General features: G+C 33.6%; 1 protein-coding gene across 9 annotated transcripts in view; it reads right to left on the minus strand.

The window, feature by feature from the left end:
* LOC141457978 (uncharacterized) overlaps positions 1 to 25,598 on the minus strand; it is a 76,737-nt gene that overhangs the window by 24,344 nt on the left and 26,795 nt on the right. For 8 of the 9 annotated variants that reach the window (XR_012460691.1, XR_012460692.1, XM_074135404.1 and 5 more), the window contains 15 exons: positions 24,804 to 24,945; positions 23,995 to 24,218; positions 20,825 to 21,013; positions 19,926 to 20,044; positions 18,325 to 18,588; positions 17,766 to 17,971; positions 15,798 to 15,897; positions 13,875 to 14,003; positions 13,009 to 13,125; positions 11,774 to 11,917; positions 11,221 to 11,382; positions 9,014 to 9,148; positions 7,851 to 7,946; positions 7,104 to 7,334; positions 4,130 to 4,270 (listed from right to left, as the gene is read on the minus strand). Coding sequence is in view for 7 of the 9 variants with exons in the window: in XM_074135404.1 (XP_073991505.1) it covers positions 4,130 to 4,270; positions 7,104 to 7,334; positions 7,851 to 7,946; positions 9,014 to 9,148; positions 11,221 to 11,382; positions 11,774 to 11,917; positions 13,009 to 13,125; positions 13,875 to 14,003; positions 15,798 to 15,897; positions 17,766 to 17,971; positions 18,325 to 18,588; positions 19,926 to 20,044; positions 20,825 to 21,013; positions 23,995 to 24,218; positions 24,804 to 24,945 (2,399 nt within the window). In the remaining 2 variants the exon portion in view is untranslated. Of the gene's footprint in view, positions 1 to 4,129; positions 4,271 to 7,103; positions 7,335 to 7,850; positions 7,947 to 9,013; positions 9,149 to 11,220; positions 11,383 to 11,773; positions 11,918 to 13,008; positions 13,126 to 13,874; positions 14,004 to 15,797; positions 15,898 to 17,765; positions 17,972 to 18,324; positions 18,589 to 19,925; positions 20,045 to 20,824; positions 21,014 to 23,994; positions 24,219 to 24,389; positions 24,680 to 24,803; positions 24,946 to 25,598 lie in introns of those variants that run through there. The other variant, XM_074135406.1, reaches the window with a different exon arrangement.

The following is a 25,598-nucleotide window of genomic DNA, read 5'->3' on the forward strand; positions in this document are numbered from 1 at the left end:
TCACTGATCCTGTAGTTTTCCGACAACTGCCTATCTCCCCTTTTGCACAACATAAATAGCACAGTGAGGTGCCAATCCTCTGGTTATTGTTCAGACAAGAATTTGGAGGACACTTAATTGTATACTACTATTCATCTTTTTTTATAGACTGACTGATTCATGCAAGTAGAAGAAATAATCGCTATTTTCAGCATTATTTTTTATTTATTTTAGCCAAGCTTTCGACCAAGGGACTATAAAATCTTCAGGACTTGTATCATTTGATATCTAATTAAGTACAAATCTATTAATAAATACATCGATACATCAAAAACCACTATTAGGTTAACACATCATTATAATTATAAGCCCTGAAGACAATTTGTATATATGTATCTTGTCATCTAAATGATTTATACCAACTTAATAACAATGGAAATCATCTCATATCAAGGATAGGAATTATCCCAACGCCAGGTAAAACACGACACCAAAACTTACTAGGTTAGATCGAAGAATATTCAACTGCTGGAACGAAATGAAAAAAAAAAACAGTCAAAATTTACCTATATGATCATTTTCTATTGATCAAGAATCTCTTGAGCCTTGGCTAAAGATATGGAGAATTAAAATAAATGAAAGCAAATGTAATCCTTAACAAAAACTTACAGTTTAAAATGTTAAGTATAAGGGTTGACTAAACGCCAAAAGGTACACAAATCAGCGAGTACCCAACATTTCATTAATACTTCATTAATAGTTAAGTAATTCTACTGCATTAATTTTCATTAATAAGTTATTTTTTAGAATTTATTAGATGTCACAGACCCTTATGCTGGCCATTTTCGTCTACAAAATATATGTTCAAGTAGCACTGTAGATTGACTGTAATATCTAGTTATTTATAATAATCAAACTATTAATTACAGGCTAAAAAGAAAAACGTTATAAAAAATATAAAAAAATTATGAGGCTAAAAAATTCAAAACTTCTTTTTATAAAAAACTTACATCAATGATTTTGTTTATATTATTTGTTTATTTTTATTTTTAAATAAAAATCGTCGGTTTAAGTTCATTCTTCGATTAAAGCAATTGTTATTTTATGAAGTAGTCAAACGTTTATAATAATAGGTAATAATTATCTGGCTTTATCGCAAATAATATAGTTTTCTTCAATTACATTCTCAATCTAGGTATTCATCCCACAATGTTGTATATATGTAATATAAAGTAAATAAGATATGCATATTTTTAGGACAGCTAATTATTCCAGTATTTTACTATAAGTAAAATTAGGGGAACTAAATTAAATTACAATTGAGAAATGAATAATTTTTGTTGAATAATCTACTTGTTATAACTGTGTGTTATTTGTACTCACGAATATTTCGGTAAAGCGAATTCAAGACAGTAGCCTACTCTAACTTTGTCTTTTTCTACTTTAACATGCATGTACATATATATGTGACTTATCATAATTATAACAAAAAAATATTATAAATGAAGTGGCCAGCATAAGGGTCTGTGACATCTAATAAATTCTAAAAAATAACTTATTAATGAAAATTAATGCAGTAGAATTACTTAACTATTAATGAAGTATTAATGAAATGTTGGGTACTCGCTGATTTGTGTACCTTTTGGCGTTTAGTCAACCCTTATACTTAACATTTTAAACTGTAGGTTTTTGTTAAGGAGATTTTTGTACCTTTTGGATAGATTTTCCTTTTTGTCTATTTCGCAATCTTTACAGACTTTTTTAAAATTTGGAATAAGCAATTCTATCATTATAATCTGATAAGGTGTTAAGTCGGAACCGTAACTACCACTGGTGGGATCTTTTTAAAGAATGATTATAGTTGCGTTCCCATCCATCCTCAATAACAATTTTTTTGAAAAAGCGTTTTGAATAACGTAGGAAGGTATATGTACGTAAATAGCAAAATTAAACTGCGATTTCAGTACTTCCTTTTAAGAGGAGTAAGAAAAATAAACTACGATTGCAGTACTTCTCCCTAAAAAGCAAAGAGGCAAAGATTTTTTAATCGAACGTCAATTCATTGATTTAAATCGGTTCACTCATTGATAATTTAAACGATTGCAGTACTTCATCTTAGTAGGTGCAAGAGCATCAGCAACGTAGAGGAGCTTTAACCACTTATTCGAGCTGAATTTTATCAAAATCGGACTAAGCGTTATAGAAATATTGGTAATAATAGTTTTAGAAAGGGCCTTATTTGGGTGGGGCAAACTCCCCTCCTTATGAGGCACGGCATCGAGACTTTTAAAGTGCAAATCTGTACAAAATTTCGATTCGAATGACACTTCATTCATGAAAATCGGTTCACGTGTCGATAATTTGCAACGATCGCTATACTTCCCCTTAACAAGTGTAAGAGCTGATCGCCGCTTTAATGTTACGTAGGGGAGCCCTAACCCTATCATCCTACTAAATTTTATCAAAATCGGGCCAAGATTTACAGAGTAATTAGTAATAATAATTTTGGAGGGGGCCTTACATAAAGGGGGCTATCTCCTCTCCCATTCGATGTACAGGGTCGAGACCCCCAAAAGGCACATCTACATAAAATTCTGAATCGAACGATACCTCATTCATGAAAATCGGTTCGCGTGTTTAGGCGCTACGTTGTTTACAAAAAAGGTAACAAGAAGAAGAAGAAGAAGAAGAAGAAGAAGAAGAACAAGAACAAGAACATTTTTTGAAAAAGTCGTTTTTGCTCATTTTTAGCAACTTTTTTCTCGAAACCTATTAGATCTGGGTTGTTGCAAAAAAATTACAGTTATAAAGGAGGGTTTGCCCTTTATTTTAAAGAAAATTTGGGAATTTTATCTTTTATAGAAAAAGAGAAAAAAATTGTCAAATTTGGGTGTTTTTCAATGTTACGCTTTTTCGTGCAGTTTTTGACGATCAACCCTTATACAACTGTCCTACCGGACAGTTTTAATTACATTACGTTCTCCCTCAGGCGAACAATCCTTCCTCCCGTTTACCCTAACCTCCTCTTCCTACAACAGATTGTGTTAAGTACCTAGCACTTTTCAAGGACAAACGTCTAACCTGAAATCCATAAACTAGACTCAAACGGAAAGCACTAAACAGACGTTTCAAACTTCTCTCTAGACTTCTCGACAAACGATCTAAACTTCACTACAGAATAAACGTCTTATCGACACCATGATACTGAAACCTGCCTCGACTTACGGAATGGAACTTTGGGACTCAGCCATAGATTCCAATATCTACAAGAATCCAATTCTTCCAGTCAAAAACACTCCGTAGAATCGCTAATGCTCCTTACTTTGTATCCTAACTCTACCTTGCACCGAGATTTCCTTGTTCCCTATGTTTCAGAAGCTGTAAGATCCCGTTACATTAAATTCCATACTTCAATTACCTCACATCCCAATCCTCTAGTATCTCATGTTACTACTCTACCAGGAAATCCTCCCAGGTGGTTGAATCGCAGGTGGCCACGCGACTTCTAAATAAAGTAACTGCTACAGTTCAATTGTGAACTGTACCTCTTTGGGAGTTTAACCAACGGGTGAATTCTCCCCTCATGCTATCATATATTTATTCTAAGTGTCATGTTGTATCAGCTTTACTTATTGCAGAAATATACTGCAGTTGTGGAAATAAATAAAGTTAAAAAAAAAAAATCATTTTACATAGAGAATCAATGATCTTCACAAGGTGATTGGAATAATTAGATCCTTCGTCAAACTTCTTATTAGGCAACATTCATCCACAAATATGGTGAAAGATCTAAAGCGCGACACTGTATTGTTTACTCGAAATTGCAAAGCTTAAGTTCCGCAAGGCTAGTACATGTCTGTATACAAAGCATATGGTATTGGTGGTTACACGCAATTAATGTCAATAAAATATCCATATTGAAATTGGATACTAAGAACAAAAACAGTAGAGCAATAACTATTGAACTAACTGAAAGAATATCTACAAATCATACGAATAAGATCACCATTGAAAGTTTCTTGTTGAGCCAAATATACAGATAGAGCTCTTCTTCACTTAAAAGAATCAAATAAATAAATAATGCTAAAAATCAAAGAGAATTTTCATTTTTTACGAATAAAATTAATGTTTTTGAATTAGAGATACTCACATGACTATTTCCAAGTTCACCATATATTTTAATACCAACGTTAGCAGTAGTTCCAGAAAATACTTTATTACCAGTATATACTGCTATTAAGTAAATATATTGATCAGTAGAATAATTATCTTCCAATATTAACACAAGTTTCTGAAATCCATAAAATTAATTTAATTGGCTTGTCCTACCCAGCTTTTTGTAAATATAATATCTGTAAATATATCTGATTGTTAATTAAATTAAGCCACTGAGGAAGTAAAATATATTTCATCTCTATCTATCAGTACTTTAATCAGAATCTTAAAAAAAAGGGGTCTTAAACAAAAATGTCCTTCTACTAAGACTATGTTTCCTGCCTAAATATTCCCATTTAATATCAAATACTCATACATGGGAAGTCAGTTACATAGAAATTCGTAATGATAGATCTCATTAGGTCTAGAGGTCGTTTAATTCTAGCACTAATCGAAAAAGCTGCTTGACTGCGATAATCATTAATATTGTTTAATCTGCTTACACAAATACATTTCTTAACACATGACACTACTCTGTTGAAGGAGCAAACGCCGCACAGTTGAAGATCGCAAGAACCTCCTGGTGGCCTGTTGAACACTGTGCTGGGGAAGCATTAGAAGAACCAGAAGTTCTTTGCCAGTTAAAAAGGTATTGCCTTAAGATAATGAATTAGGCAGAAAGAAAAGAAGTATATTCTTTCCCATGGTAAGTGGCAATTAAAATTTTGCTATTGTTTGTTGATAGCCATTTACATAAAATAGAAAAATAGTTTTGAAAGACAGAATTGTAATGAGATAGTTGAGGAAACGGGGTGTCTCTGATACCTATTGATGGGTGGACCATTAGACCCAAGAAATGGTTGTCCATTTGATAGCTACGTAACCAGCTTAATTAAATTATCTAGAAAAACAGTGGTATGGTTCGAAAGGCAGAACCGTAAGTAACAATGATCATGTGAGAGAGAAGACTTTACTGAACATACGTGCGATAACAACCGATCGGCTTGATAGCAAATAATCTGACTTGCCCACACGGAGTCAAGGCATAGAAGAATGCTCTCTCTCTCTGTGTAGGGAAGTCTTCTGCGTGCTGTGATCTAACAGGTTCTACACTCCACATGTGAGGGACTGTGGATGCTGAAAATGAGAGAAAGCAGACATACAACCGGCTCCTGTCCTCTATTTTATTGTATTTATTTATATTTTGTTCTTGGGGAACCCGCATACAAAAGAATTGAGCTGTACAAATGAAAAACTAAACAAACAAAATAAAACACATTAATCTTACCAGAAAAAGAGACCCTCTCTAGAGAACCTAGTTTCCTAGTTGCCTCCTGGAGATAAAAAAGAATCCAAGAAACACTGTTGTGGGCTTTTCTTGGATAATCTCACTTTCCGCTTTCTGCCTTTACTGACTTTCGTAAATCTGATGTGCTATGTGTGCCTGTTTCCTCTGGATAATATTCCTGACCACCCAAGTCCATCAAAAGCTTAGAAATATCATCTTGTGAACGTATAGTTTTTGCTGTTGTATTTTCTAACATACGTAAGAAAATCTTTCCTTTTTTGAACCAATTAAATTTGATGTTACATTTTATTCAATTGATTTTAGGTGCTTATATAAGTTATATGTAAGAGAAGACATCATTTCAGTGATATAAATTTTTTCAGATAGTGCACTAGAAGGGATTTCTGTTTTCTCTTTTACCTTCCTGACAAAGTCTTTTTTGTTAACATTACTGATAAATTTAACTAATATTGGTCCTTTATTAGTACCATTTCTCACTCTGTAGTAGGAGTAAACTCTGTCACGGTTTGATGGAAATACTTCGCAAATTTTCTTAAACATTTCCAGTAAATTCTCCACTGGAGTTTCTGTAAGTTGGTAATTTTAATACCGTTGTATTTGGAAAACTGAAAAGTATCATTCAGTTGAAGTTTCAACGCAGTAACCACTTGCTTCAGTTTTACATTTTCTTCCTTAATTAGTTAATTTCTTTGTGACATTTCTTGAAATCATCATATACATTTACCGACTTTCTTTTAATTTCCTCTTTACAACTATTAACTGAGGAAATATGGGATTCATGCATTATTCTAATATCTTCTCGAAAAGAAAAAACAGCAATTGCACAATCTGACCACAGAGCGTCCAGTTTAGCCCTGAGTGTTATGGTCATGGTCCAGAACCCCCACAGCAAGCACTGTTTGTATTCTCCTACCACTATCTGAGTAGCAACTGTTTTCTTACTACTTCTCTCACTACACTTTTATCCGAATAACTATTAATAAAATTAGCAACTTCACTCAGAGACATTGAAGTAAGATATAGAGCAAAAATTATGATTTTCACCTCAACAGAAAGCTCACAAAAACTCTTTCGAACGGTACCACTTTCTTATAAATTGCACAAAAATTAAAGTAAAAAAATGTAAGAAACGCAGAGCAATATAGAGTAGGTTTTTCTCACGAGCCCAGCAGAACCTTAACCCCCCCCCCCCCCGCAAGGCCACTTCTATTCATGCGCGTTATTTGAAGTGAATGAGTTAATTCCTTTCACTTCGGATTGCGATGAACATAAAATAAATAGTAATAAATCTTGTTAATTTTTTTTAAGGACAGGTAACGGTGACCAAGGTAGATCCGCAGAGAACGTATGCGGTTAGAATTGAATACATATTTTTTAGTATATTAGGACTCAACAACGCATGCTAGCAGAACTGCTAACCACATTCTTCTTTGTCGGGTCACTAGCATTAAACATTAGAGCTAAAATTCTCCCCTAAAACAAATAATCAAGCTAAAATTCTAAAATTAAAGCACTAATGTATACCTGTTCCACATTGATTCAAAATTCATCAAGTTCGGTAGTTGTATTCCTTTTTTTAAAAAAATGATAATTATATGCGTAATTATACATTTTTTAGTGATGTAAGATGAAGTATTAAATATTTCCCTTTAATTCTTACCTTTATTTCATCTCTTTTGTCCATAATTCTTCCCCATGTTATCAAAATAATTAGCAAGAGTAATAAAGTGCCAACCATAACTGCAGCATAAAAGTTCATATTAATTGTAGTCAATAATTCAATATCGTGAATGAAATCAATCTTATTAGGCACAGGGAATACTGCTGCAGAGAATAATGAAAGATGACTACATATACAATGCACTTGTGCCGGTGTGAAGTCTTCACCAACCTGCAATGTAATGAAGTTAATGTTAACAGATTTAGTCGGAAGAAAAGAATAATGCCAATTTAAGTCATGATTTTTTTATATTGCTGAGATTCATCGTAGGGACTAGGTCATCTTCAGAGCTTAATGACAATACAATATTTTTACATTGTTATAAAGTTCGTGTATCTTCTGTCCTGCCTGCTAATCCGGAGTTCATAAGCAGCTACTGTATTAATGAAACTGTCACCCAAAACAATGAACAATACTCGCTATCAGATTTTTTTAAATTAATGTGGTGAAATAAATTATAAATTAATAATTATTCCCACGAGTATAAACATTACTTTTCTAGTATTTTTTCACGCAAATATTCCTCATGCACACTTATGTATGCATGCATGTATTGACAATGCATCAATAGAATCACACACCAAGCAAACATTCTCCACATAGCACATCTATACCAAACATGAACTCATAAATTACAGAAGAACAAATGAAATAATATTTACAATTAAAATTAATAATTTAACCTACTTGACAAGCACCAGACACCCAACTTCCATCGCCCCATACTTTACAAAATACACTGTGTCCTCTTATCTCATAAGAAACTTCTGTTCCAGCTGGTGTCTGAAAAAATATATATACATAATATATAATTGCCACATAAACTAAGTAAGAAAAAAATACTAAGGTTTTTGTTATATTGAACTAATTTCTGCAAATTTTCAATGAGAAAAATATAATTCATAGAGCGGTGTGAAAAAACTATCTATTGCTGTAACAGATCACGAATGTTTTATCGAAAGCGAACCCACTTCGTGCAGCGAAATAATGTGAGACAGAAGCATTATAAGTAGAAGTCAAAATCTTAACAGCAATCAAAGAAATACTTGCTACGATGACAATATCAACTATATTATCCATTACAGTGAACCCAACCACATTTTTATTCGAACCTATATGTTAACTAATAGCATTCTGGTTTATAACAATAGAACATATGTAATCGAGAGAATGTGGGTGAGAAATAGAGAGCAACTTCTGGCTTTGTTAGAGTCATTATCACGGTAAGGCGTGGCCGTCGAGACCAGGCCGGATGCTATAAAGATCCAGTCTTCTAGTGAGAGGCTATTGAGTTTTTGACGATTTAGTACCAGTCTGTAAGGTGTCCAACTTATATCAGATATAAAAAATCTTGCATGTGTTGGAAGAAACGACAAAGAAAATAAGAGAATTAAATTTCAATATAAATTAAATGATCATATAGATTTGGTGGAGTTTTTCCAAAGTAAGGATTCGTAGGTATGCTAGAATATGTTGTGAGATGAATGGATCAATGCTACCAAGATAACTATAACATTGGTACAGAAGTTGCTAACATTAGGTTAGAAAATGACCCTTGATAAAATAAAGACATAGTTAATCAGAAATTTAGCTAAAAACAATTATCCCGGAGTGCCAGGAGTTTCAGCAGAGACAAAATTTTATTTGATGAAATAATAAGCATCCTTCAATTTTAAAAGATTATCAAGATGTTCTTTGAGATTTACAATTTCTGTTTAGAGAAACTGTAACAACCGTATAGGAAAAGTTACAAGATTCAAATTATAAAAGAAATTATCCAGCAACCTACATACAATCCAGGTTGCAAAAACGTAAGCTAATCATAATATTATTTTAAGTACGAAACTGACCTTCTTATCAAGTAATATACCAATGTAAACAAAAACATGGTCTTTATTGTCTCGAATAATGTATGAAATATTATGGCTACTCTTTTCTAAATCAAAGTGAACGAAAACTGGCCTTTCATCTTCTAAAATAATCACCTAAAATTAAGAAACATTAATTTATAAAACAATTAATTTTTTTAGAATTTAATTTTGAATGATTTTATTAATATTATTATTGTTGATTATTGTCAATAGCGCCCAAGGCGAAACGTAGAACATAATAAATAGGTAAGTGATAGAACACCTACTTCAATAATTTTTATTCTCTCAACGCTTCAACATAATTAACACTATACATTTAGTGAGTTCAGAATACTTATATAGTAAAGATACTTTATGAAGTACATAACTGATTAAGAGAAATTCGTTTCTACTTTATGCAGAAGAAATAAGGAAGTTAACTCAGGAAGGAAGTAATTTGTAAGGCCTTCCGTGGAATTTTTAGAACTATCCTTCGAGGTAACCACGGCACAATTACGCCCTTTGCATGTCAGACCTGAGGTGTTGCAGGATCGATTTACATCAATCGATCAATCAATGTTGCAAGATCAATCAATGAAATCAAAAATGTCCTACAGTTTTTTATTAAGCTGCAGCTTGAAAGGATGTTGAAATATTAACTTTTTCATATACCACCGTTAGAAAACTAAAAGTAAATATGTTATTTGAATACCCTCTTAACTTCAGTGTAAAGGGAAAGGTTTAGCTATGCGGTTAGCGTATTGGATTCCAACGCGGAGATCTTGGGTTCGAAACCAGCTGCTGGGCTTTAGATTTTCTCTTCCTAGGAACTTCTTACAGCTCAATGTCCGGTAATGGACAGTGTTGTCTATAACGAGAGAACACTCTCCGGAGGCTGGCAGTGCACTGAAAAAAGCTCCGGTGTTGGCGCGCCTTAAATAAATAAATAAATCGAGTGCAATTACTTCCTAAGAAATTCAATTCAACTCAACTTTGTAGGACCTTGGCCTCCGCTAGTACCCGACCCCAAACCTCTCTATCTAGAGCTTTTCTTCACCACTGTCTTACATTCATTTCCCAGAGATCCTCTTCCACAACGCACATTCAACGCAGCCTAGGTCTCCCCACTCGGTCTTCTGCCTCCAGCGTAACCCTCCAGCGCTCTTCGTGGTGCTCTCCATCCTATGCACATGTCCCACCCAACACAACCTTCCCTGCTTGAGTACAGACACTAAATCCTCTTCCCCATACAACTCTCTTAACTCTGCGTTTTTTCAGCACCTCATGACTCCATCTTGGCACTGGTCCATTGACCGCCCTTAATACCTTTCTTTTCCTGCGATTCAGTTTCCAATCGTCTGCATGCCTCAACGTCCACGATTCCGAGCCGTGCGTTACAACGGCCTAAGGACTGACTTGTAGATCGTCAATTTGGTCTCTCTTGAAAGGGAGCTATGATAGAATGTCCGTCTTAGCGCTCCCAGACATCTATTTCCGGCCACTATTCTACTTTCTATATCACGGCTCACCTCTTTTTGTTAGTGAAAACAGCTCCTAGTTATTTGAATTCTTTAACGCCCTCAAACCGGTGCTGATACGCAAACAATTCTCTAAACACCTTGCTCGCCGAGTTGTGAACCTTCAGCCAACTCCAAAAAAGTTTCCCTAAGCGCAGTCTTTGACCTCTCCATAATGGCTACATCTTTTTCGTAGGCCAAATAGTCAGAAATCGTGATATAAATCACGCTCAGTAATAATATCCCTCTATAGTTCTCGCATTTCAACAGGCTACCTTTTTTATAGACAGGGCAAATTAGGGCAGTTGCCCAATCCATTTCCTCTCTTAACCACACTTTGAGGATCAGGTTGTATAATTCCTCCTGAAGGCGTTCACCTCCTTGGCAAATGATTTCTAGACATTTTCTATCCTCCCATGCCGCTTTATTTCCTTTCATTCGTTCCAGAAAACTGTCAAAATCCTTTCTTGAGGGGGGCTCCGCACCCTCCTCTTGTGGAATTCCTTCCTCGTATATCCCATCACCATTTCCCCATCATTCAAAACTTCCTGGAAATAGCTCATCCAACTATCCATAATCTCCTTTTTTCCAATAGCAGCCTACCGTCTTTCCCTTCTATACATCCCATCCTACGCATTATTTGTTTTATCCATAATTCGTTTTCCCAGCTAAAAAAACACTTTAACTCACTTGTAATGCTTGAAGTTCTGTATTTAGAAAAATACCTCCTCTACTTCCATCCCAGATGTCCAAACGGTGAACTGTAATTAACTTATCCTTTTCAAGAAGAGAATTATCTACTTGTGGTTTGTGAGCGACTCCTTTTAGTATCAATGGCTTAGCCTCCCTTAACTGAAATATTCAAAAATGCAAAAAAGTTATATCAGGGCACGTTGTGGAAATAAAAGAAAGGGAACCGACGATAAAAATTTTTCTCTTTGAAAACCCAAAATTGTACATGAACAATTCCATCCACTTCCGCTCTCTCACTCTTTGTTTCATTTCTAAACTTCACGTTGCTCTGGCACTGTGATAAGTATAAAAATATAGGCACTGAGATTTAAGAGAGCCACTTTACAAATTTTAGGTCACCAATGCGACCTAATCATTAATGTCATCACTATTACTGGCAATTTTTACTGCTAAATACTTTTATTATTCATAAAATACTTATTATACTTTCATTTTGTCACACAATTATTTGTAAATTTTTTCAGAGATGAGATTTTTGTGAAATACTCACTGGTAAAAAAATATGCAAAGCTCCTTTAAGATCATGCAGCCTGTAATATTTATTCCCCACCTTTTTAGATACATAAACCAACACTGGATCAGAATTCACTGTTTGATTGGCCCAATGTAGTGGGTTCTTTTTTAAGTGAATAACCTAGTGAAAGGAAAAACTGGAATAATATATTTAATTCTCAATGGAATAGAAAATAAAACCCCTAAAAGAATGAAAATAATGCTCACTTAGTTCGCCAATTATTTATTAAAATATTAAGAACTTTTAATTCAGGCAAAACACATCAAATAAAGTATAATATAAACATTTTCGAGTGAGTATATTAATACAATAGTAAGAGGCACGAAAAGACTTATTATATAACTGTACAGGAACACTGCCTCTCCTAAATAATATGAAATAAAAATAAAGTAAATTAAAGTAATGCCTATTTTTTTTCAGACAGACTTTACGTCCAATTACCAATTAGGTGCCGTGGACGGAGGCGACTAGCAAACATACTGTACTGTAAATTTCTTTTATTAATCTTTAAATAAAATCCAAGGCCTAAGACCGGGAATAAGACCTAAGACCCAGTACCACAATACCTATCCTGCTTTCCAGGACTCGCCTCTAACCGCTCTAACAAAATGGCCAGATAAGTGCAGAAATGTGGTTGAAGTTGTATTACACATTCTTGAAGAGTTTAAGTCTGAAAAATTAGAGCCATTTCTTCTACGATAATAATTACATACACTGGTTATATTTATTTTTTAAACTATTAAATTTATTTGTATTATTTGCTGGATATTTAAAAAGATACTTTGGAGGTACTTGAATTTAGTAATTTAAGAAATGACTAGTTATAAAAATCGTTATAAAATAGGACCAATGTAAATGTAAATGCTTGGACCAAAATAGGACCAATGAGGAATGTAAATGCAGCATTACCAGTTAAAATGAGACATAACAATGTTTGACGTTCTGCAATTCTCCAGCCAACTATCAGCAAAAAAAAAAAGTACCACAGATTCAGAACAAGTACAAATACTAAGGTCAAAAAAATATAATGCTATACTTGAATTGTCCAGACATGCGGCAAGGCAAGTCTGGTAAAGCGTACCACTGTTTTTGGTTTCTTCCGGGCAAGACAGAAAATATTGTTTCCACATCCGCCAAACGGCATTCCTAAAATACTTAGCACTACATTACCTTATGTTTATTTTATTTCTTTATACTTATCTATTACGTACTGCCAAAGATATATATTTTTTTTTATAAGCTTCAAGAAATTTGTTGTCAAAACGTAGAGAAGTTGGAAAATTTTTGAAAGGTGTCATTCGGTCATCGAATGCCTTTGTTTTTCCTTCCTAGAAAAAGAATGTTTAAGTACATAACTGTTACATTTTTAATTGTATATGACTTATATTAAAGTTAGTATCAATACTTGTAAAATATTGTTTGCGTCAACACGTAATAAGTCCAAAAATTCGTTTGTATACCAATACGACCTTTGTACCACAAAGGCTTCTAAAATTGTTGACATTTTTTCCCCAACTGATATCATTCACTACTAACAGATAGTGAAAGTTTAAAGCTTCTACAGTTATATCTTCTGGGTGGTGCATTGTTTTTTGCAATAACCTTAGATACGTAGAGTAAATTATGGAACTGATTTCGTGAGAGTACATTAACAAAAGTGAATTTTATCGCACATTCTATCTAACCAACACTCTTTACTTCATTCAAATGTGTAATTGTTCAGAAATTTATTTGTATCGTGAATTTTTCATGTTCCTTTGATTCATTTGGTTTTATTTATAATTTGGCCAGATCTCTAAGAGGTCGTGGTCCCCTTCTTCACCTTCTAACCATGTACTTGACCATGTAACTAGAACATGGTAATATAGGAACCAGAAAACCTCTTCTTGCTCAGCATCACACTACCTATCGCCCTGACTACCGAGACAACCATTACTGAGCCAACAAGCCAAATAGCTCTTGAAGCGTTTTAGAAACAAGCCCTCAGCCATCAACAAGTAATACAAAAAGAATATTCAATGAGAATATTTATTTAAATCATCATTCATTTTATTTATTTTTTTCAAAAAACTCTCACCTTTATAAAAACAGAAATATCTTTACTCTCCAAAGACATCTCAGGATTTCCACTTATCTTAAAAGTATTTCTCAAGGCGTTTCCTAAATATTCTAGAGATCCCATAAATTCGGATATTCCTTTCTTAACCTAAAATAGACACAAAATTATAAAATAGGCGTCCTTATCTTCTTTTTTAATTAATTTTTAATTTTTTAATTAATTAAGCAAAAAACATACACTATTTTGGTAACGCATTGGCTTTAGTACGAATGGTACATTAGAATTATTAATAAAAAATGTTTATTTATAATAACGGTTTCTGTGGCGACTATTTCCTTCAAATCCTACATAATAGAGAAATGAACTTAACATTTAACATAATCTTATTGTAACTCCCATGACTTTCTCTAGTTATTAGACTCAAGGTTATATTACTAATTTCTTTTTGCTACAATCTTGGAGTTTAGACACTTTCGGAACTTTTGATTATAAGTGCCCATGACACACTTTTTTGGTAGGGTGTAGTAAAAGTTTTAGATCTACATGAAAACGAATTAATTCAGAAACGATGTTTCAAGAAAACGTATATATATATGCAGGGTGATCCATTTAAAATCAGCCCCAATCGCCAATAACTTTTTAGGAATATTAATTTTCCACCAGAAATACACGTTTTGGGAGGTCTTTCGACTGCGAAAAATGTTATTGGTGATGCAAAGAACAAAAATAATAATAATTGGAAGCTTTTAAAATACAGTGGAACCTCGCATAACGAGCACCTCTCTTAACGAGTAATTCGCATAACGAGTAAAACAAATTGATTCTTATAGCGAGCGATGTTTCGCATAACGATAGTTTTCCAATGACATTTCGCTGACTGCGCAGTTTTCGCTGACTCATCGAAAACTGCGCATTCTTCGATTAGTCATTCCTGTTTACGCATATGCGTTTCATATTCTCCACGTATCTAATGCATTGATACAGTCGAAACCGAACTTCACCGAATGAGTGGTGTATAGGGGAAGTCCATATAATGATATTTGTGTTTAAATATTATTGTGTTTATTTTGTTATCCCTCTAACAAAATGGCTTCGAAAAGAATTAAAATAACGTTAGAATTGAAACGTAAAATCATTGAGAAACGAGAAAATGGTGTAAGTGTGGCTGATCTAGCAATTATCCCCTTTTATTTTAATTTATATAAAAAAATTGTTTCGCTTAACGAGTATTTCGCATAACGAGTAAGGTTCTGGAACGAATTATGCTCGTTAAGCGAGGTTCGACTGTATATAGTTTAATGTAATGGTTGTGGGAGAATCAGGATAAATTTGTTTTATCAACAAATAAAAGCAACCATCACATCAATTTAATGTACCCCGTGTGCAAGACTTGACTCACGATTGCGGAAAGAATATCATGCCAATTTAAGGTGGATGGTGGTCTAGTAGTCAAGAGCGTGGCTTTGTAAGTGAGATATCCCCAGTTCGTATCCGCACATGCAGTCATTCATAATACTTAATACATCATAATACTTTTTTTAATAAAATGTAGCTATATGCGGGATTCAAACGGGAGTATCTCTCACATACAAAGTCATGCTTCGTAACCACTAAAACATCACTTTTTTGGAATTGGGAGAATTAAAACGGGCTTTCTAGTGAAATTAAAATATGATCGCAATTCCTTGATTTCTTAACTGGAGTTTGAGAGCAGTAGTAAGAAAGAGTGGGGACATTCACGCCATTTAAGCACTTTAAACCTAGTTCCTTTAAGCGAAGGATTTATTTACTTCACACTTTAAAGTTATGGTAACTTGTACGGAAATAAGGTTTCGACAGGAAGATTGTACCAAATTGAAATGAAAAAGGATGAAGTGCAATGAATTAGAGTAATATCTAAATTAAAAAGAGAAAGAAAATATTCTAGCAACTTCTTACTACCTTTTGGCGATGAATTTCAGATTCTGCTTCTTCTGTGTTTGAGTCAATAATTTTTTTATCCTCAATGTAAAAAACGCCATTAATAGAATTCAATTGCTGGCTATAACATTAAGATATTCATTAATTAAGGAAGTCAATCTATAAATTTTCTTATCCTATTGACAGAAAACTTTTGTTTTTTTTCAGCAAAGTAAAAGTGAGATGCTCAAAGAGCAAACTGTAGTTTGGCAGTTGCATCACGTCATTATTTCATTATCAACAAGATAAGTCGTTTATTTGCAGCATTAATTTCAAAAAGACCTCTATGAATAATGATTATTTTTGGTAATGTTGCATGCTCGAATGTTGAGCTCCATTTGAATTAGTACAATAAAAAAATTGAACATTCATTATTAGAATGTTCCATACTAATAGAAGTATAAGATTGGTTTGGTTTATAAAAGTTTGTATACAGAAAAATTAAGAAAAACTAAAGAAAAAAATATTCCAAATATTTCTTGTATTCCCACTAAAAACTATGTTGCAAGCTAATTAACAATTCTCACATTAATAATAAACAAACAAATATATTGCATTATTAATACCTTAATATGTTAAGTCTAGATGGGACGGTAATTTGTTTCCCATTTTGACATAATGTTTATTTTAAAAGCATTCACGCCAATCAAATCCAAAGCCCCTATTAACGATGGAATACCCTCTAGATCATTGATGTTTAATGTTTCCATTTAAATTTGTCTCTGACAGATTTTAAAGGATTCTAACGAGACTGCTGGGTTTAAAGGTAACCTGAATGAACTTTCGAATTCTTGAAGGAAGATACAGATTTCTTCTACTAGGTAGGTTAGGAATCCATATTAGGCTAGGGCCTCTTTTTTTGCATATGGCATCTATCTAGAATACTAATAAAGTTTCCATAATTCCTTATCCGAAGTTCTCTGGTCTATCCTGAATTAAGAAGTTAGAGCAAAATGGTAAAAATATATCTTTTACAAAATTAATAGCTTCAAACGTGTCCTTGACTTTAAGGTTGCACCTAGCGTGTTTTGTCTTAGCTGAGTAAACAGCTGTATAGATTCTGTACTCCAGAATGCGTCGGAGAAGGAACCGTCAATTTGTGGGGGAAAATTTTCTTTCTAACAATCCTTGAAAATGAGCTTAGTTGATAGCGAGAAGGAAGAGCAGACCATAAGATTTGGATACAAAACCAAGCCTTTTGTCTTCTCTAATTAGGAACCTCTACCACTCGTACTTCGGTGATGGACAGTGTAGTGTGTAGCAAGACAGCCTTTAATAATTACACGGATTTCCTTGCTATGGAACTAATTACGACATGGCAAACACTTATGGCCAGTATCTTGAGTTAATTACCTGGAATATTATTGGGTTATGATAAAAATCGTATAGTTCAAACATAACACTTGGTTGTAAAAAGAAAAAGAACAACAACACTAATATCAAAGATACATGAGAACACGTGGTGAGTGTGCACAAGAAGCATTGAAAAAAATAGCCACACTGTAAGGCAGTGTAGCCAACTCAAATTATTAAATTCCAATAATTCTGGTATGTAGAAGTACAGCATATAATACAGTTCTCATCATAGTTGTATGGGCAACTAAGGCCATCCGAACAGACGTATGGAAAGTTCCACTCGCACTCAATTTGTGACATAGCTCTTATACAGGTTTCGTTATTCAGTAGAAGTTGTTGAGAACTTCGGAAGTCTCAATTCCCAATCATCCCAAAGATAACTTCTAATATTGTTGTTTATACTCTTGTGGTCGACAATTTGTCACTCTCGTTTAGAACAAAAAATAGCCGCCCCTACTATAACCCCTACGGTCATTGAAGGGAATAAAGTAGTAAAATTCCCTATGCATTTAGTTTCTTCAGTTTTTATATATACATATATATTAAAAAAGCTAAATTTTATGAATAATCTCCCAAGTTTTGTCATTTACAAACCTTGCTATTGACTGAATGATGGTAAGATTTCGTTCGCCTTTGCTTTCTCGCTCTAATTGTGCGGATATTATTTTAGAAACTCTTCCAGCATACAAAGTTAGTCTATCTTCAAACTGTGCATTTGCAACATCATCCTTTTCCATTGGGAACATTTCTTCCATTATTAATGATGCTTTATTAATTTCACTGATTTTTTTGAACTGTAACTAAAAGTGTTTAAATAACTATTGATTAGGTTATTAGTTTTCTGTTTTGTCAGCAGGATAAATGCATTTATATAATATATATTTGAAACATTACTATTCTTTTATTACTTTAATTTAAGAAACGGAAAGCCAAAAACTGATTAAATATTACTTTTTTAAAACTGTGTTTAATATTTTCCATTTTTCGGAAATTTTTGTTATTGCCCAATAACGCTAATTTTGCTATTTCATTATAAATTCTATTGTTTACTTAAGGGGGTAGTATTAGCCATCATATTGTTTTAAAATTACCTTTATCTCAAGGTTATTAATATAATTTTAATTACGTCTATGTAATAAGGAAACATACATACCTTGGCTAACATAATTAGTACTTTTATTTTAGTTAAAGCGTCCAAACATTTTAAAGACTTCCGCATTTTGAATGCAGCTGATAACTCGGTTAAGACCAAGTCAATATATTTCATTTGTATAAGTGAATTGATTCTGTCGACTAGTTGTTTTACAAATTCTTCATCACATGGATGTACTGATGTTTTTGGTAGAGGTTTAGATGTTGTTGTAGTTGTTGTTGTTGTTGTTGTTGTGGTAGTAGTTGTAGTTGTAGGTGGATTAACCTAAAACAAGAAGAAACAAGAAAACTGTCTTAGACAAAGTTGATCTCTTTGTCACTCACCTCTGCAATATATTTACTTTATATTCTGGTATGTTCAGTAGGTAGCACCAACTCAACTTGAAGAGGACTCAAACCTCTAAGACCTACATTCTCTCCTAAAGCCTTTACTCCTTCTGACGTACTCGAGACATTAAACAACACCTAAACTTAAATCTTAAAATTAAATTTATTTTTGATAAAAATTGATCAATAAATCTGAACATTTCATGAATTTAAGAAGATCTACTGCTTTTAGTGGTTATACCTGTGCATTCAGAGCAAATCTAAAAAATTCGTTGAACCTTCAGTACATTTAATACATTTGTTTTTAGAGAAAGCAACTAATTTGAGCTGCATATAAAAAATCTTCCTTTCTGTCGTCGGACTTCTTGTTAGAAACTTCTGATCTAAAGCTAAGTCATGCTTCTAATAATAAAAATTACATTAACTTAAAAAAACTAGGCTTGCTAGGGAAATGTTAGTTTGGAGACTATAGTTAACCAAAAATGTGTTTCTGTATACCTTGTATACAGATACAATAATAGTTAATAGTAATAACGTTAATAATAGTCCTCTTGCAAAGAGAATGCACTCAGTTGAGCCATAGTTCAAAAATGAGCCCTTTGCTGACGCAAGTATTTAGAATACTATTAAGAAATTCCCAGAGCCTTTTTATAGTAGTAATCGTCGAGTGAAATAGTATATTCATTAAATCATTGATAAACTTAGATCGATTGATTCAGTGTGATGAGCGAGCTAATTGAACACATTAATTTCCAACAATTTCAGATATTAACAGCGAGAGTAATCTACTACAATCGTGTCAAATTTTTGAATTTAGCTTTCACCGGATGGAAACCTTTATAATGAATTATTTTTTTACATTCAGAATTTTCTCCAGAATGGCTTTTACATTTTTCTCAACTTCGTATTACACTTCATTCGAGTAGATTTCTAACTTTATAAGAATATTGCTAGAAATGGGGCAGTTAGGGTAGTTCCGGGGAGTGACGAGAGGAAGTTTCCCTCCAAAGTCGCATTCAATGGAAGAACGGTTATACAAATTGCACTACTTCAGAAAGAATTAGTACGTTAAAACCTTGAGAATTGTGGTTAGGTCGTATGTGTGGTCGCACCAGATTTTTTTATAGAAATGACATAAAAATAAAACTGATGGAATTGAATAAAATACTCGGTTTGGATAGTAACAACAAAATAAATAAATAGATTTAGAGCAATAAAATGGAGAAACAACTAAATTAAATTAAATGTTCAGAAGCAATTATAAACGGAACTTACCTCAACTACAATGTTCTCTGTCACTGACATACCATTTTCATCAGTAACTTTAATCGTAATATTTGGTTTGGTAATTTTAATTGTTGTATTAGCATTATCTGTACTCTTCAATAAAGTTTCTGAAAGAGTTTGTTTGACAACTCAGCACATAATTATTACTTTAATAAAATAAATTATTAGACTAATTGCTGCATTTTGTATTAACTATTAATTGCAAAAGAAACCAATGTAACGCTTCACAATACGCTACTTGGAAGAATTGTTAAGGCCATTTTTATTTTATTTCTTACTGCAGTTGGTTTTTAAAATTTCAAGTAGGATTGAATGAAGAAAAGAGATGATCATGTCCAGCACTTATAAAGGGCTATTTCGATTCCTTTTGGAATTAATTCGTGGAGTAAGTATTCTATAGTTTAAGCAACATCTGGAGGAGTGAAACCAGAATCTATGACCAGCAATCGGACAGATGTTATTCTACTTACGCGCTTTTTACAATTTCAAAAATTTACTTAGAGTTGTAATTAAGTGTTTTTTTTATAAGTGAATGCAAAAAGTCTTTGGGCGTATTTTACCTCTTCAACAAATTAATTTAGTCTCCAATATTAAGAGGATTTCTTTTTGGAATCAAATTACGAGCTCACATTAAAAAAAAGTTAATGTAGGAGATCGCCTTTCTTCGGAAAGATTCTGTTTGTTAATCTTCAATTTGTAAGGAATTATCTCTTTAAAAAAATGCGATTTTAAAAAATATTGCGTTTTTTAATCATGCAAAAACAGATGTCTTCTTTAGTGAGACTAAGTACATACATAAAAACATCGTGACTAACGAATCTTGCAATTCAATCGTATCTAAAGAATACGTGATTTATGAAATTTGAATAATTAATTTCCTTGCTTACGTGATCCATTCTTATCTTTCTCATAAATTTCGTACTTAAGTGTAGGAGAAGAGCCTTTGGGTGCTTTAAAGCCTGTGCATGTAACATTGACCTCTTGACCAGTAACTGCTGGTGATGGATTAATTTGACAGGTTCCTTTAGTAGGACGTCCCATCGTAATAACCGCAAAATTAGCAATGATATCTTCTTCTATTAGATCACAAACAAAAATATATTAGAAAATGTTTAAAAAGAAGTTCATAAAAATTTTTAGCACCAAACAAAGTAACTCCTTAATATTGTTTTATTTAAAAAAATGAGTAAGACTAATCAGTTTTGTACCTTGTTTATAGATATTCAAAAAACAACGAAACAAAGTTAGAAATGGGACAATCAATATTTCTCTCAAAGTAAAACTTGTGGAAGAGCTGTTAAGAGTACAAGGGCTGGTTGGCAATAGTTGGTTTGGACAGTTGATGAAGAGCTTCCGAAAAAGGCGTTTAGATTGGAAAAGATGATCCAACAGTCTGACCAAAGACAAGGAAGGTTCGAAAGCACTTGTGAAGGAACCTCGACACCAATAATGGTTTTAGAGGATAAGATTACTTAACATAATGACAGTATCTGATATTAACAACTGTACCAGAGTAAAAACCAGAGTTCAACGTCTGTGAGAACTACGTGGCTTCGCTTAAATACATATAGCTTCTAAAAAGTAAAACGGCAATGTAAATGCAGAAAAGGTGACTTGGTGCTGAGAATGAGAAATCACTGTATCTCATTGGATATAAATCGTACCCTTAATACTCAGTACAATACAATAAACAGGACTGTGAGTGTGCTTGGCGAGTTAGAAAGTTATCTTCGAATTAGAACTAATGTTAAAAGAATTAAATTTATTTGCCAAATTCCTGTTGCCTTCAGACAATTTATTAAGGTTCTCCATTGCTGGTACTATTCGATTATGCCCAGTGATATATATATTATTATATTATGCCCAATAATATATATATTATATATATATTTACATATATTAAGTAGCAGAGCGCCATTATCGTTGAGCTTATTTTCTTTACTTGCCGAACCCTTAAATCATTTACATTGATTTCTTTACATAACTATGAATTCTCCCTTAACATTATATTAAGCGATCTTCAACACATTCGAAAAATGAGCAATATTTATAATTATTTCCTACACGCCATGTCTCCAAGGGATCTTATAAATTAATAATTTCCCATTGTTTGTTTTATTTGATTCACTTTAAGTATTTCTTTATTGTTTATTTTTTATATATTTATTTTCTTGCTATTATACAGAATTTTCTTTTCTATCTGTTTTTGTTTCCAAGATAATGCCTATTGTTGGTTTATTCAATTTTATAATAATGTAATTAAAGTTTTTGTTCTAATTCCGTACACAAAGTTGCTCTTTATTTTTCATTCTTATTCTGTCTTCATAGTTATTTTCATTTTGTACAAGATTTTGCACTGACATAACTCTATTTGTAAAAACTAAAGTTTAAACATATAAATTATTATTACTAAAAATATCATCTATCCTTGCAATGGAAGATTATGAAAGTCGCCAGATCATGATGGCAGGATGCTTCTTTAATTCCGTTGAAAATTTAAGAGTACCTTCCTGGAGATCCTTAAGTTCGGCCATTTCTATTGTAAATTCCATGTGACATTCAGTCACTATTTTAGTTCTATTAATAGATCAATAATCAATTACCACCTAGATTCTAACGGACGTTGAACTCTGGTTTTGCATTTTCTGATTTTTTTCTTCTAAATATGACTCTGACTTAGTGATGGTATGCACTACCATAGTTTGATGACTTTCAAATTCCTTAGTTCAGAGCCTGAAGAATCAATCTATTTGAAGAAACCGCTGGACAAGAATCCACTCACAGAAAGAAACCACCTACATTGGTTCAAAACCAATATTGATTTTTAAAGCTAAATTATAGTAATTTTCTTCACTTATTAAACACTTTAATAGAGTGTCAATAACGAGGATCCATATGTAGGTTTAATGCCCTTTAGTCCGTTCCTGTTTGGACCTCTACCATTTACCTATCAACGGTAATAGAGCTATGTCCTTATAGCTTACTCTAGAGTATAAAATGCAGAAGTTAAGCTCTTAGAGACATACCCTCTGTAATCAACTCGAGATGAAATTGCTTCCTTTGTTTGAAAAGGGCCAAGATGAATACTAAAAGTTTCCCAAACATTGAAACAAAAGTACTCAAAAGGAAGCTCTCAAATCGCTAGCCTCGAACGGTCCTCTGTAGGCAATGGTCCTTGTGGAAATCTCATATGGGAAATTGTAGTTTAGAGAAAGGCCTATTTCGAGAACGACCTTTTTTCACAGAAAAGTGAAGAGTCAGTTCACTTTTTACAGGGAAAAAATGAAAGAAAAAAGTTCACTACTGTAGAAGTCTGAAAACGCCTACACCCAGATGCGGGGACGAAAAAGAAAAAGGGGAGGTACTTACCCTTTTGGTGCAAGATGATGGTGTATCGAGGTATGTCGAAGACGCCAGAGAAGCGTGGTGAGGGGAAGGAAATGGTGGAGCGGAAGCGTGTGTATGTTGGTGTGTGTGTGTGTGTGAGTGTTGCCAAACTCCGAGAAAGGTCGGAGATTTCAGGGCTCAGGCCCAATGAGGCGTAACGGAAGTAGAGGGTGAGGTCAGCGAAAGAATGAAAGGAAAAGTGCACTAAGGGCACTAGATGCGGATGAGGAATGTAATAGTACAACAGATGCACTAGATGCGGATGAAAGGAATAGGCGTGAAGCGATGAATGTAGCGATGATTGAAGCGGTAAATATTAAAGCGTATTAGCACAGAAACACTGAAGCGTATAGAGCGCGGCACAGCAGAGAACTGGGCTGACAGGAAAGGTGACCACATGGTCCAAAAGGAAGTAGTGGGGCAGAGGGTCTAGAATATGGGTCAGAGCGCGCCTTAACACTAACATTCAAAAAGACCATTGGTTAATTTTTAAGTATTATTCCTTAGATTGAATACGCTCAGTTTAAAGTATGCTAAAAGTCTGATAAAAATTCTGCGGAATTCATATATTTTTCACAATTTTTGTTTTTAACTCAATTGTTAAGGTATAAACAAACGTTACTATTCCAACGATTAAACGAAATGTACCAAAGGAGAATCAAGTACTCACTTTTTACAGTAAACATATATATAGTACTTTCCTTCAGCGCGTTTGGTTTTATTAACAGATCTTCTTCAGCACTTTTTTCCCTCAAGGTTTCTATAGGAATTAGAGTTCCGTCTTTCTGAGAGCAGCTCCACTCAAATGGAACCTCTTTATATTCAACCATTTCTTTAGCTTGCAGATGTATTTGTAATCCAGGATTGCTTTTCGGATCGCAATTACTACGGCAACTGTGTGAATATTACAATTCTTTACAAATAGTAATAAAAAAGTAGGCCAACCACCAAATATACATAATAAGCATTCCCGCCTATCAGCGTCTGCAGACTCCGCCAAGCTTTATCAAGTTTAATGAATTGCAGAAGAAAAAAAATTAAATTAAAAAAATAATCTGTGCACACCTTTACTACGATGCAGATGGTTAAAGGCAGCCTAAAATTGATAGTGGTCGTGCCAACAGCTCATGATAGCGGTAGCGCGAAAATCAATGCCCACTTTGACTTGGACAAACTTGCACATCTACAGTTTAGCAACCAAGCAAATGGAACGCCGGGGGTTATCAGCGCCGATTTTCAGATCTCTGCACCAGTCGACAGATTAGCATCAAATTTTGAAAGGGAAATCGCCGCGTCCCGTTAGACATTAAGCAGATGCAAGAAGAGTCTCCTCAAGTTGTTCTTTTTATCGATTGAAGATTTTTATTGATACTCTAGCAGACAAGATGTGCACTCTACGACTTCTACACAACTCCAAAGTAATATACGAGTAAGAATCATGAAAAAATCTTAACAACAAAATGAAATGAAATGTCTTACATTATACTCAATTTATTTTTTTTTTTTACTTCAACGTTAATTAATTTAGTAACTGGTTCCGCATCATTTCCAAGACTAACTGCTTTTATCGTGAATACATAGTTGGTGTCGCAAGTCAATCCTTTTAGAAGAAAGATCGGTTCTGAAAGGTTGTGAAAATTAAATAAATAATTATATAACATTTGGTGAAAACAATTTCAATTTATAAAATCTATTACAACATATTCTTTCAGCTTAAAATAACTACAGCTTAACCTGTTAAGTGCGTTTGACGTGTATCCACGTCAAACTAAATCTCGGTTACAGTGCGTTCGACGTCTATACTCGTTGTGAAAAAAATAAAATTGCCATTAACTATAAAAACTCGACATTTTAATAAGGTACAATAAGAATATTATTTGGTGGGGTGTTTCCTTTAGCTTACCAATAGAACTGCCAAGCATTTTATACGGAGGTGGGTGGAGGGAGTCAGCCAAATGATAAGTGGTTGGTACATGTTTGGTCACCGCATTAGAGATTGGGAATTACGCACACAAATAGAAGCTCTCACCCTTGTACAATGCCGTTTTTACCCTAGATAGAGGTTCAGACCTCAGTATGAGCATGATTTCAAATTGCACAGAATTCAAAGCTCTTTTCTTCCTTGTAAAAGCTCTTGCGACTATACGTAGTTAACTAGGCAATGCATTACGACGTTGTAAACTTTTGGTTGTTTTGCCCTGCGTTCGACGTGTATACACTTCATTGTCTGATTTTGATTCCGCACACCGTGGGGGGTTTTTAAAAAGTAAATTC

The sequence above is a fragment of the Rhodnius prolixus genome, unplaced genomic scaffold, assembly GCF_049639745.1.
Source record: "Rhodnius prolixus isolate KJV_2025 unplaced genomic scaffold, Rpr scaffold_5, whole genome shotgun sequence".
Taxonomy (NCBI): domain Eukaryota; kingdom Metazoa; phylum Arthropoda; class Insecta; order Hemiptera; family Reduviidae; genus Rhodnius; species Rhodnius prolixus.